General features: G+C 42.5%; 1 protein-coding gene across 1 annotated transcript; it reads left to right on the top strand.

Annotated features, from left to right (window-relative positions):
* The first annotated feature begins 2,810 nt into the window (after positions 1-2,810).
* Positions 2,811-13,449, top strand: wdr4 (WD repeat domain 4). Its single transcript, XM_040025605.1, has 11 exons — positions 2,811-2,953; positions 4,061-4,129; positions 4,309-4,455; positions 4,539-4,695; positions 4,973-5,085; positions 5,190-5,250; positions 6,850-6,954; positions 8,765-8,829; positions 10,665-10,851; positions 11,298-11,367; positions 12,777-13,449. The coding sequence occupies exons 1-11, from the start codon at positions 2,871-2,873 to the stop codon at positions 12,962-12,964; spliced, it is 1,245 nt and encodes a 414-aa protein (XP_039881539.1). The 5' UTR covers positions 2,811-2,870; the 3' UTR covers positions 12,965-13,449.
* The last annotated feature ends 586 nt before the right edge of the window (positions 13,450-14,035 follow it).

Genomic DNA, 14,035 nt, shown 5'->3' on the forward strand with positions numbered 1-14,035 from the left:
TCAGCAGGTCAGAAAACCCTAACACTGGCTGTAATGGCTCCACATAGGGAGAAGGATCGACTCCCAGTAATTTCTATTGTGGGCTTCTGTAGATTTTCTTTATGCACATGCTGTAATCTGCTGACCTGCTGCTCTCTGTGTCCTTAAACAACTGAATTTAACAAGATGTCAGCAGTTTCATCCCCCACACTGACACTATACAGTTTATACTGTCTTTACACTTGACAGTGTACAGCTGGAGTTCAGTGAATTAATCTAAGCATCATCAGCTGGAATACAAATTCATCTCTGCCAGACTTGATAAAACCTAAATCTGAGCATGAGCACCACAGCCACTGTGTATCCGTACAACACAGTGCTTTACTGTGTTGAACACACTCACTACAGTTACTGTCTCTACACACTGTCACTTTAAACAATGCCACTTTGAATGCTCACTGCACAGTTTTGCACAAACTGTAAATGCTAAACTATTTGTTTTAAATTCTCTATCATTTTTAACACTTTTAGTATTTTTATTACATTTTTAATTTTAGTATTATTATTATTGTTTTCTATACCTGTTTACTTTATATATGTTCATGTATCATGGGGTGGCTGTAGCTCAGGTGGCAGAGCAGGTCAGCCACTAATCAGAAGGTTGGTGGTTCGCTCCCAGGCTGCGCAAGATACTAACCCCATGTTTACCTACTGGTGGTGGTCAGAGGGCCCGGTGGCGCCAGTGTCTGGCAGCCTCGCCTCTGTCAGTGTGCCCCAGGGCAGCTGTGGCTACAATGTAGCTGCCATCACCAGTGTGTGAATGACTGAATGTAGTGTGAAGTGCTTTGGGGTCCTTAGGGACTGAGTAAAGCAGCCATTTACCATTTTTACCAATGTAAAGTTGGGGGACACGCGTCTAAGAATTTCAATAGGACTAAATGTTGCTACAATGTTATCTGTATATGACAATTTGTATGAATAGTCTGTGGGCCACTGTTGCTTGTGCTGTACAAAGTAAGCAGCCAGGGCGGTGAAGAGGGAAGATATACGAAAGTACCTGGAGAGCTGAAGTGAAACTGACTGTTAATTGTAATGAAAAAATGTCCACGACAGATGCTGTCTATGCCTTTCTTGCTGTATTTAGTTTTACATCTGCTCCCAGCGATGTACAATTAGGATCTTAAAGGCTTTCATGGGAGCACATCTGAAGTGGGTGAACAGCTTGCTCTTGCTGTTAGAACATGTATGTAGACAGACGTGTTTCTGGGACCATAAATTATGCATTAGCTGCTCTTTTTATACCCAATCATGTCACTGACCTGGCCAGTTAACTTAATCAATGGCAAAAGATATTTCTTTTGATGTCACTTACTTTTCCAGCTTTTTGTTCTCCCCACCCCAACTTCGAAGAGCTGACGCTGCCATCAAATTCAAAATGAGAAATTATAATCATAAATTACTGTATTCTGTTTTTATTTATATTTTACACAGTGTTACAACTTTTCTACTTTTGGAGTTGGTAGAGAATTTACTCCAGTGTCCTGTTATATTTTAAGTAACAAGGAGCAGACGGCTGAGTCTATTAAACTCCACTGAGACAGCTGGTGACACAAATCTGAAGGCTAGACCGTCCCCTTTCACAGCCACTCACTTCCAGCATTCTCAGTCTTCGGAGGACTTGGCCCATGTAGACTGTGAAGGCCGGGTCCCCCGAAGGATGCAGCTCCTGAATTGAGAAAAAGCTAATGTAGGCTTTAAGGGTCCTCCTTTCCAGGCACCTGAGGACCAGGTGTCCCACCAGCAGGGTCCACAGAGACATTACGATAAAAAGTGTTTTGCCTCAGTTGTTGCCAACTGCGCCGATGTGTCGAGCCATCCTGCACAAAGAGGTGCAGAACAACGCTGTCACAGACATAAATAAAACTGAGGGTGCAGTATGTTCAAAAAAGGGGGAAAAATCAAAGTACAGGTCAGTCTGTCTCCCAGCGAGGGTGGAGCTGTACCAGCTTTGGATTCAATCCCCCGGGTCCCCTGGTTGCCATGGAGAGGGAGTAACACAGTCACTCATACCCTAACATTCACATGCATATACTCTTTTGGACATACTGGGGGCAACTCAGGGTTCAGCATCTTGCTCAAAGATACTTTGACACAGGACAAGAGGGGCAAGGGGTTCATCCACCAACCTTCCAACTCGCTTTACTATTTGAGCCACAGCCACAGCTGACAACAGACCCAGTTTCTTATGAGGCTTTTCTGTCACTGGGTCTTATGGAGAATTTTCACCAGCACCTTGCTCTATTTCACAAGGGAAACTGTTTCATTTAGAGCTTGCTTGCGTTGCCCCGTGTATCCCTCCCTGTGGCTGGATGCCATCTCAGTGACATGGTGCAAGTTTCCCACAAATGCCGTTTAAAAAAGTATTCACTGTGGGTATCCCCGTGGGTATGATGGATATGAGCAAAACTGTAACAACAGATGCCATGTTGACAGGGTGGGGCTGTCATGCTGCCAGGCCCCAGTGCTCGAGCTGTTGTACATATTTCTGTACAGCCTGCGTGCGCTGGGCACAATGAGCCATTCACTAAAACAACAGACCCTAAACCTGAACAACAGCATCACAGCAATGTTAAAATACCTCAGTAATAAACTCCCCCACCTTTCAAGCTAAGCGCTGCCTGTGCTGGAAGTATGAGCAGTCTTTAAATCTTAATTTTCAAGGTTTTGCTCCGATTTTAAAGTTCTTTTTACTCGTTCTTCTTCTCCTGTGGACACAGCCGCGCTTCTTATGTGCGTCCCGTACTCAAGGGGCGTTCCGTGACGTATTTCGTACGCGACAAAATACGGCAGTTTCCCGTCGCACACATGGATGCCCAGTCGCGTTAAGCATCATGAGTGCTGTAGGTTTTTGTGGAAACTGGATTATTGTCACCTGCGACAAAAAACTGTTTGCAGTACATACAAAGGAAGCCAGGTTTGACTTTAAATCTCTTTCATTGGCTCCGTGTTAGAAATGCTCGCAGCTCTTCACGTTAGAGCGAATACACTGGGACATGGACGTATGGTTAGCTTGCTTTTAGGGCTTTCTAAAATAGGAGGTCATACTTAATTATGTTGTTTAAAGAAAGTGCTGTTACCCTTACACCCCACCCAACCAAGCGCTCTCCTTGCTCAATCTATACTTGTGGATAACCATACAAGAAAATCTGTGGATAGGGGGTAACTCTTGTTTATTGTGTAGAGATATATAAATCATGACACAACGATGGTTTCAAATGATAAAAACCGCCACTTACGAATTACACTTGGTTCCACAAAAACGTGTACGGTGATCACATTTTTGCAGTGTTGGTCCTGCAAACACCAACAGGGGAAGTGATGTAAAACAAGCTGAAAGCTCTCAGCTTTAATTAAAGGGGTTCCTCCATTTCCACAGGCTCAACAGAAACTGAGCCGGCAAAGTTATGAGGGTTATTTGAACATTAGATTAACATCCTCTGCGTCAATGACTGCTTGAAGTCTGGAACCGATGAACATTAGCGAATAGTTTCCTCCTCTGAGATGCTCTGCCGCCTGCCACCACCTTCAGCTGCTTCAAACCTCTGAGTACATTCATGATGGCATCTTTTGACTTTGGACATCTGGAAAATACTGCTTTAGCTCTCCTGGTTGAGCTGTCTGTATATGAAACACTGAGCTCTTGTTACAGAGGCCTAGGTTTGCTTGGTATCTGACAGCCTTTGATTTCTTTCTGCTCCTCTTTAAGTGTTGCTATCTACGGATAAAATGCTAAAAAGTAACAAATTGTTGGTACATGTTTAGGTGTTTGCTCTCCTATAAGCTTTTTTTTCTTTACCAGCCTAATGACAGTATTATTTCATTTGCATCAGCAACTTGTGTTGGGACAAATTAACATGAACTAAATCCAAATGTGACACTTTTAAATAATAGGAACACAGAAACAAGTCATCTGCCAGCTGTCCTGTTACTTTATTGCTGCTGAAATATATGATTGTTGAGTGGATAACGGGCAGTAGAATTTCAGATGGAATTGTAACTGATTTACTCTCCTTGATCACAGAGATCCATTTGTGTTTGACTGCAGCACTGCTGAGAAGAAGCCTAAGAATACAAAGGATGAGAAGAACAGGTATAAATGGGCTGGTAATGTGTTTGTATTGTGCAAATGAAAATAAGAATATGAACAAGAGAAAAACAGACGCAGAGTAGAAGCAGATTTATGCAGCATTTAGACTGCTGTGGGAAATCTCGCAGAAGTTTCCGTCAGGCTTTAGGATATAGCTATAACGTATCTGCTCTGTTCATCAGTGATGGTGGTTCCTCAGAAGAAACAGGAAGTGATAAAGTCCTCGCCTTTGCTGTATCTCCATCTGGAAAGCTCCTGGCACTGACTGATGACAACAAGAGACTAGTTCTGTTTCGCTGTGAGCCTTCATGGCACTGCATCAGCATCAGGTATGACTTCACCTCTGTCACTCAGTTTCAGTAGCTTCATCTACTGTACGGAAGTGTTCAGAACGGCGCTGTGTGTCTAACAGGTGGGTGGTGAGGAGGTGCACGTCCCTGGTGTTCACCCAGGCTGAGGAGGAGCTGCTGGTGGCGGACAAATCAGGAGATGTGTATGTGTTCTCGGTGGTTGAGCCACAGAAAGAAGGCGAGCTGAAGATGGGCCACCTATCTATGCTGCTAGCTCTAGTAAGAAACACCACTATCATTCAGTGCCTTATAAATAAATCTATCAAAAGAAGTGTTTTGGCTGCTGATTCCTCACGGTGGATAAACAAACATGTTAGCAGTATGTGTGTTTTATGTATGCGTTTCCATCAGTCATTTATAGCATGTTGTTACCTGTTGCTCTTGCCTTTAGTGGCAGCTGTCTGACAACATACTGCACTGAAATCTGCCGTTGGGTAGTCATCAGTGTATTTTTTATCAGAATGTCTGTTAAAGATGCTCTTGTGCCGTCTTTCAGACAGTGGCGCTGGATGACAAGTACATCATCACAGCTGACCGTGATGAGAAGATCAGAGTGAGCCATCTCAGGTCTCCATACAACATCCAGTCCTTCTGCCTGGGACATCGTCAGTGAGTGTGTTAACAGAAAGGGAAAACACTGTCTGTGCACGGTTTCACTGTAGCAGCGTGTAGGTGAGGTTTGCTTCAGTGTTTTTTTTAATGTGTTCTCTCAGGTTTGTCAGCGCCCTGCAGATCCTGTCAGCACATCCACACTGGCTTCTGTCTGGATCAGGGGTACGTGACATCTAACATGAAGTCTGCGTGTTCTCCCAGTATATGTATGAGTAGGGCTGGGCGATATGGCCTAAAATTCATATTGTGATATAATTTGAAGCATGTGCAGTAACGATATGTAACGCGATATATTCTCTTCTTCTGTATAATGTATTTTCCACACTGTAAGGACTTAAAATCCTTTAATTTTCTCAAAAATCAAGAGTGTTCCTTATGTATGAATTCTGGTTGTGCTTACTGACCTCGACCGATTTTGGCTGCAGAAATCTGTTAAAAATGTTTTAGTACAGCTTTGTAAGCCGCACTGCTTGATGGATTGTCAGAGCATTACGGCTGCCGTAGGGAGGAGCTTCGCGGAGTAATTTGGGTCCAAAACTCCGTCCATTTCAGGTCCCAAAGTCAAACGAACACTGAGAGTTAAAAACGGTCTAAATTCTTTCATCTTTAATTAAATCATCAGCGATGCTGCTTTACCAGGTGTAACAATTAAGTTTAACATCCAGGCATCCATGAAAACAGAATTTATTAAATTTAACGGAGTTAGAAGTTAACAGGAAGTTAGCTCGCTAGTTTCCACCTAAACATTTCATACCATGTTCTGACTGAGATTTTTGAAACTAATCCAAACGTACAGCTCTGCTATCACTTCCAACATAAATGAAGACAGAAAACTAAACAGCAGTGACGTTTGCAGGGTTACTGAAGTTGGGCTAGCTGGTATATAATGTTGTGCTTTGTGATTGCTAGCGACACAGCTATGTTAACATAACATTAGCACAGTGAAGCTGGAGGATGAACGCCAACTTTTTTTCCACTGATAAAAGTTAACGTGAGAGATTCTGATGGTCAGGGACAAATGCAATCGCATAGCAGGATGCTGTACACGGGCCAAACTTCAGTCAGGACAACTGAGATTATTCATCCACAATACGCGGTTAGTCATTAATATACTGCAACAACATGGGAACAGAGCAGCTGCCAGAGAATTCAACATTAATGAATCAATGTTACGGAAGTGGAGGAAGCGCAGTTTTTGGCTTTCCCCATATTTCAAAAGTGCTTCATCTCTTTGCTGTGACTGTCAGCATAATTTGCAGATGATAATGGTTTTAGCCGCTGCGATGCTTTCGACCAAAACAGGCGCAGCTTGATGACATCATCAACATGCGCTATGGTGATAGAGCGGTATAGTCAAAATCTCTATCGTTGGCCAAATTTATATTGTTTCTATCGTATATCGTTTATATCGCCCACCCCTATGTATGAGTTTTCTCTGCAGTTTGTCCCACTGTTGTAAAGCATGCCAGGCCATTGTTACCTGTCATGGGCAGTTCTCCATGAGCTTCACTCTACATCAACATTTAAAAAAAAAAAAAGAGTGGTCAGAGAAGAGTCATAGAAGGGTCATAAATGTGTTTTATTGAAACAATGTCTTGTTTTGTGTCTTTTGACACACTGTACTCTACTGATGAACAAATCATGTGAATGAGATTGGAAAAAATAACAAGTCAAAACAACAAAAATGCACATTTGCTGGGGTTGGATTTTATTGAAGTACTTTGACTGTGCAGTTTGAGTGTCAGTGTGCGTCTTCACCAGGATGGGACATTGAAGCTGTGGGACTATGAATCTGGTTCTGAGCTGCAGAGTTTGGACCTCAGACAGCTTGACGAGACCACGAGCTCTGAGGCTGACAAAGACAAGGTATCCAGTGTGTTTCATTCTGTAACACTGAGGCTACAACACAGGTTCAGCCTAACCTAACCTGTGTGGCTTCTCTAAAGCTGCACGATGTAGCTGGATGGAGAGAAATTGCCTCAGAAGTGTTAAAAATGCATAGCATATAAACTAAAGTGTGCAGTGATGTGTGTGACATCTGAGGACTGCATGTGTTTCAGTTCTGTTGGTGATGATTTACACAGGATTTATTAAGTTCAGCTTCATGAATCGGATCATTTTCTTTCAAAAAGCTTCCTGTGCACACAAATGTAACCTGCGTTCAAGTCCCGGTGTAAAACTGGGACATCTGGGCTTCCACTCATACCTGTATTTTGTATATGGCCATAAAGTGGCCTATAATGATCCTTCTACTAGAAAGCATAGGTTTACAAATTACAGACTGTAGACAGTAAACTTTAAAGATTAATATATGGTTTGAATAACCTGCTGCTACATCCTGAAGTGTTTGGGATTTATATTAAGCTAATATCAATGTTAGCCTGCTTTTATCAGAAAATGGTAACCTCAAACCTTTCAAAGTGCTATCACACATTACCTGGATTATATCTATATTGAAAATATACACGTACTCTTCCAGTTGAGCCACAGTGATGTTCTGTATAGATATGATGTTCCCTCTGCAGCTGTGCACTTTTCCCTGCAGAAAAACGCCCAGCATGTAGAAGCAGCTGAGCCATTTGTTAATCTTTGAACTGTGTAGTGCAGGGGTAGGCAACTCCAGGCCTCGAGTGCTGGTGTCCTGCAGGTTTTAGATTGCACCCTGGGTTAACACACCTGAATCAAATGATTAGTTCATTACCAGGCCTCTGGAGAACTTCAGAAATGCTGAGGAGTGATTTAGCCCTTTAAATCAGCTGTGATGGGTCATGGACACATCTAAAACCTGCAGGACACCGGCACTCGAGGCCTGGAGTTGCCTACCCCTGGTGTAGTGTCTGTAATTGGCAAATCTGTTTTCTAGTAGAGCTTTTTTGTTTATTTAGAGAAAGAAATGTCCACTTTTTTGGAAAAAGAAAGCAGAAGGCCGAGCTTCACACTGGGACTTGAACACATTTGTGTGGATCTGTGCGAAGCTGGCAGTGTGTCTCACAACCCTACATGGGCGTGCAAAGTGATCTGTGCGTGTGAGGCGATTCGTCCACTTGCATTTAAGATGTTGTGAGCGAAAGGGAAGTGTGTGTAGTTTTACACATGTGCACGCACAGACGGCTTTTTCAGAGAAAAATGATCCGATTTATGAAGCTGAACTTGAACTGTGATCACTTTGGGTACACGCATTTGTAAAATTGGTTTGTGTGTGCTCAAATTGGTTAGTATTTGTATGCAGATTAAAGCACACGCTTGTGAGTCCTTAGACATTACACACAAATCATTGCACACTTCCTAGTTTTTGCTGATGGATCATACGGTAGACATTTGTAGCACTTTTCTCTCCGTTTCAGACACAGGTGTCAGTGTAGCACATCACTGAAACCTGTTCAGAGACATCCAAGTCTGAAACATTTCTTACTTCTTGACAGTTGTCTGTTTGCTGCTGTACAGCTTTAGGAGGCATCTGAACGTTTTTACAGTTAAATCCATGGATCATCATGACAGTTGTCACGAGGCGTTGGGGAAACTGCTGAAAAAGACCTGTGGATTTATCTCACCAACCAAACATTTTCATATTAGAAATCCTGGGACTGTCGAAACAAGTCGCTTTGTTAAAAGGGCAAGTAGTCAGAGTGAACCAATCCAACGTATGTTTGTTTGTTTTTTTCATTTCAATGCTCAGGATACAACAGTGTGCCGAATTACCAGCTCGAGTGATGGCCAGTATGTAGCTGTGCAGTGTGACAGGTGAGTCCCCGTGTGTGACTCTGTTGTTGTTGGACTGTGCACTATATACAACTTTACAAATTTAACCAGATGAGCGCCAAATTAAAGGAAAAATGAGTAATGGAACAACAAATACAGTTATCATTTATCATCATGCTCAGTGGCAGGCGGAGGTCATCTAAGATAAGGACAATGCTGGACTATACCTCCCACCCACTCTGTGACGTGCTGGCCAGTCACAGGAGCACATTCAGTGAGACAGATTACCCATAATGCACCACTGAGCGACACAGGAAATGATTCCTGCCTGTGTCTCTCTGTACAACTCTTCTATCTAATACACAGTGCAGCAGTTTTACCCTTTTGCTCTACAGTAAAATAACAAATGAAGTTTTACAGGTTGGAGTAAAATCTCTTTCACCTCCGTTATAGTCTTGATATTTATAATTAAGCTATTTGTATATATTACAGCTATTTCTTATATTTTAATAGATTAAATGCTGTGTTGAGATGGATTTTAAAATCACCCACAATAATTCTTTAATTTAATCTAAGCACTAAATCGGATTAAAAAAACCTGAGAAATCTGATAGAAACTCCAAGTAAAGGCCAGATGGACGTGTGGAGTGGTGCACTGAGCGATTCTGTTTAGGCTTCCGAGGAAGAGGCTGAGCAGTAGCTAGCTTATGTGTGGTAGTTGGTTTAAGCTACTTATGTAAGGCTTACCTTTGCTTTAACGATGAAACATTTCTTCTTCACCTCCTACATGATGGCACTATTTAACCATCCAGATCAAAAATACATGTTGCTGTCCTTACTTTGAAGGCTGCTATCATGGCTGTATATGTCACTCTGTGAGCGATGCCATTTTCAGGGATTTAAATAAAGCTGCTGGGGAAGAATATGGATCACACTTCCCCAAAAGTCGTAGTTTCTATGCATGTGTTCGTTTTTTCCTCCATTGATAGATAATCCAAGTAGTCTGGGCTCAAGACAGATGAGGAAATAACAAAACATTTTGTCCTGCAGTACCACCGACTGTCCACTATCTGTGGTCACAATGGAGTAATGTTTTGCCCACCAGGGTCAGTCACAAGACTGAAAACTAAACACAAGCACTTTGTGTGTTGTGAGAAGTGCAGCAAAGTCCAGCTCTTTACCTTTACTTTCTTTGTTTGTAACGATTTCTCCAAACATTAGATCAAACATTCTTCACCTTTAGTTTTGTTATCAGAATCAGTTGCACTCTCCATCCTGCTGACAGTCCTGGGACCCACTGTCTATGTTTAGCTGCCAGCTCCCACCTACAGCAACTTTAAACCCACCCATCCTGTGCATTCGCGCAGGGCACCAATGTGAATTGCACTATCAAATAAGACGTTATGTAAAAGTGTTTAATTAAATGGGCTACACACGTAAGGTACATAAAACACTGCTGTGCTTTGTAACAGGAAATGTTACTGCAGAGCCAACACCAAGCACTTCAAATCAAATCGCTTTGATTGTCACATCACATGTGCAGGTACACTGGTACAGTACATGTGAGTGAAATTCTTGTGCGAGCTTCACAAGCAACAGACGTGTGCAAAAATACAATAACATAAAAACACAACTACACATTAGTTCTGATTCGATCTCGTTTCTAAACATTGACAAAGAGTGTCAGTATATTTCATCACAGTTTCTATCCTTGTGCTTTACTTTTTATTTAGTTAGCATCTGGCTTTTGTCAGGAAAAAATGTCGTCTACAGAGACTAAGCCAAGTCTCTGTAGTAGTTAATCCAGTTTCAGAATTAAAGCTAGAGTCTTACGGAGGGGTCCCACTGATGATTTGCTTGCGCCCGTGTGTTCTCAGCGTGCCCATACTCCAGCTTTTCACACTGACTCAGAAGGGCAAGGAGAAGCTTGTGCCACACAGCAGGATCTCCCTGCCCTGCTATCCCCTGGACGTGAACTTTGACCCCGAAGGACGACTGTGGGTGCTGATGGACTCTAGTGATGCACCACTTCAAATCTACTCACTGACACACAGCTCCTGGGAGGTACAATGCCATAATTCATAATGAATATATGTAGAGAAGAAACTGCACTCAGATATTTTCAGATGATTGGAGTCTCTGTATTGGTTACATTCATACACTGGATACACGAGATTGGAGACTGGACACATCCAGGGTCCATATTGGATATATGACAATAGTTTTAAGTATTGAAAACGAGTTTGTTCTTTGTGATACACTAACTCTGATGAAACACAGGCTCAGCGAATCAGATCCTATGACATGGGGCAGTACAGCTGTACCTTTATGGTTGCCATGGTATTGTTCTCTCTTCCAGGGATGTTGGCCAGTGTTTCAGTGTATATAGTCATAAATATAGTCTGCTGCTATCGTTTACCATTTACAAAATTCCCTGTTTAATTCTCTCCCATAAGTGTGTATGGGTGTGTTGACTCTGGCTGACCTGTCTGCTCTCTGGGTCTCTCTAGTGTGTTGTTCATGTACCTGAACTTAACAGAGTGACTAAAGCCTTCAGGCCACACTGGGAGACACTTGAAGGTGAGTTTAATTCAGTTTTATTTATTTAGCGCCAAATCACAACACAAATCGCCTGAAGGTGCTTTATATTGTTAAAGACCCTACAGTAATAGAAAGAAACCCCAACAGTCAGACGACCCCCTCTGAGCAAACGCTTTGGCGACGGTAGGAAGGAAAAACTCCCTTTTAGCAGGAAGAAACCTCCGGCAGACCCTGGGTCAGGGAGGGGCGGGGCCATCTGCTGCGACCATTTTAGGGTGAAGGGAGGAAGACAAAAAGACACGCAGTGCAGGAGAGCCACAGTTTAATAATAACTAATGATTACATGCAGAGAGGTGTATGAACACACGTGGTGAGTGAAGAAGAAACATTCAGTGCATCATCCCCCGGCAGCCTACACCTATTGCAGCATCACTAAGGGAGGATTCAGGGTCACCTGGTCCAGCCCTAACTATATGCTTTAGCAAAAAGGAAAGTTTGAAGCCTAATCTTGAAAGTAGAGATAGTGTCTGTCTCCTGAATCCAAACTGGAAGCTGGTTCCACAGAAGAGGGGCCTGAAAACTGAAGGCTCTGCCTCCCATTCTACTTTTAAATACTCTAGGAACAACAAGTAGGCCTGCAGAGCGAGAGCGAAGTGCTCTAATAGGGTGATATGGTACTACAAGGTCATTAAGATAAGATGGGGCCTGATTATTTAAGACCTTGTATGTGAGGAGCAGGATTTTGAATTCTGGATTTAACAGGAAGCCAAAACAAGAGAAATCTGCTCTCTCTTTCTAGTCCCTGTCAGGACTCTTGCTGCAGCATTTTGGATTAGCTGAAGGCTTTTCAGGGAGTTTTTAGGACTTCCTGATAATAATGAATTACAGTCGTCCAGCCTGGAAGTAATAAATGCATGAACTAGTTTTTCAGCGTCACTCTGAGACAGGATATTTCTAACTTTAGAGATGTTGCACAAATGGAAGAAAGGAGTCTTACATATTTGTTTAATATGTGCGTTGAAGGACATGTCCTGGTCAAAAATGACTCCAAGGTTCCTCAAAGGCAAAACAACCCAGAGTAAACATCTGGCTGGTACCATATTTCTAAGATTTTTAGGCAATTTGCAAATTGCCTAAAATTTGCAAATTATTGATGAAGAAACTGACCTCCCAGCCCATTGTTCATTCAGTGGGCTGGTTCCAGTCATTGTGCAAATGTACTGTTTATAAAGTTGGAAACCTTCAGTCAGCTGAGACTGAAGACGTCACGTGGATGAGTGACAATATGTTTCTCCTGCTGAAAACGCTACGTTGGGTTGAACAGAATCAACCTTTTGGGATTTCCTTACCTGGATGATTGAGCCTGCATCAGGACATCTGTCTGTATTATTATATTTTTCATATACTGATGCAGACATATACTTACTGTACCTTCTCTTAAATACCAGCCTCCTTAAGGACTAATAACCGGTTTGAGCAGCTGCACAAGGTGACCTTTGACAATGTGGCGGTGTACCTCCAGAGGAAACAACAAAGGCTGGAGGAGCAGCACCTGAAGAGGAGCGGGGGTCAAAGAGCAAAGGGCAACAAGAGGGTCAAGAAGGAAACTGAGTCGGTGACTCAGCCATTTGCCTGAAGACATTTGAAGAACATTTATTTCCTTGTTTTGATGCATTGATAAAATGTGTGAGCTTCACCACACAGGCCCGATGAGGGGTTCTTATGTTTGACTCAAATTTCTCTTATTTTTAAAGAAGAATGTTGTAGAAACATTATCATTAAAGTCTGCCCTATGTTTCCACCATCACCAGTGAAGGAAACATGCTGTTCACGGAACCATATGCACTCACACTGTCTTCGGGTTAGAGTTGCTCTCTGTTCACATTTCTGATTGCATGCATGCAGTGTGTGGTAGCAGCAGTTGAGGAAGTGACTACTAAACTTCCTCAGGGTTTTTCCAGAGCAGGATTCTGACGTGTAGGAAAAGCTGAGTGAGTTATGAGAATGAATGAAACAGGAAAATGTGTTCCACAACTTAAAAAGAATATGAGACTAGGATTTAATTAAACACTCTGCGTTTCACAGCCTCTCAGCAATAAATTGAAGTAATCATTTTCTCAATGACTGTTTCATATAATTGTGAAGGAATTTGGGCCTCTTCTGTTTTACATGGTTTATGCATAGCTGTCCTGACACTGTAGGGTTGAGGCCTGGAGTTTGGGTTACTGCAACACCTTTCCCAGGTCAGGCGGCGAGAAAAGAAGCTCACATCATTACCTGTGCACCACAGTGCAGACAGCTGCTGAGATGCTTTTTGCTCTTGTGCTGTGTGTGTTTTGGGGTTTTTTTGGTCAAATAATTTATTCTCTATCACATCGAGACTCTCTCTCCACTCCGTTACATATTCCATATGTACAGGGAATGATCCCCATTGGTTGGATGTGTAGATACTTCTTTAAGACACTCTGCCTAGCCTGCCCACTCCCCACAGCACACATATAAAGCAGCTGCGCAGACATGAAACCACCTGTGCAGCGTGTCCGTGTACTTCATGTACATGTACATAAGACTTAAATCAACTCAGAGTGGATGGTTAGTTATGTGTGTGTGTGTATATATTTAGATTATACAGGACCTCATATGGGTATTCTGCGATTGATACATCATTACGTTTACATATCCACTGGTACGTAGCCCACATGTATTA

The sequence above is a fragment of the Simochromis diagramma genome, unplaced genomic scaffold (assembly GCF_900408965.1).
Source record: "Simochromis diagramma unplaced genomic scaffold, fSimDia1.1 OVJJ01000322.1, whole genome shotgun sequence".
Classification (NCBI taxonomy): Eukaryota; Metazoa; Chordata; class Actinopteri; order Cichliformes; family Cichlidae; genus Simochromis; species Simochromis diagramma.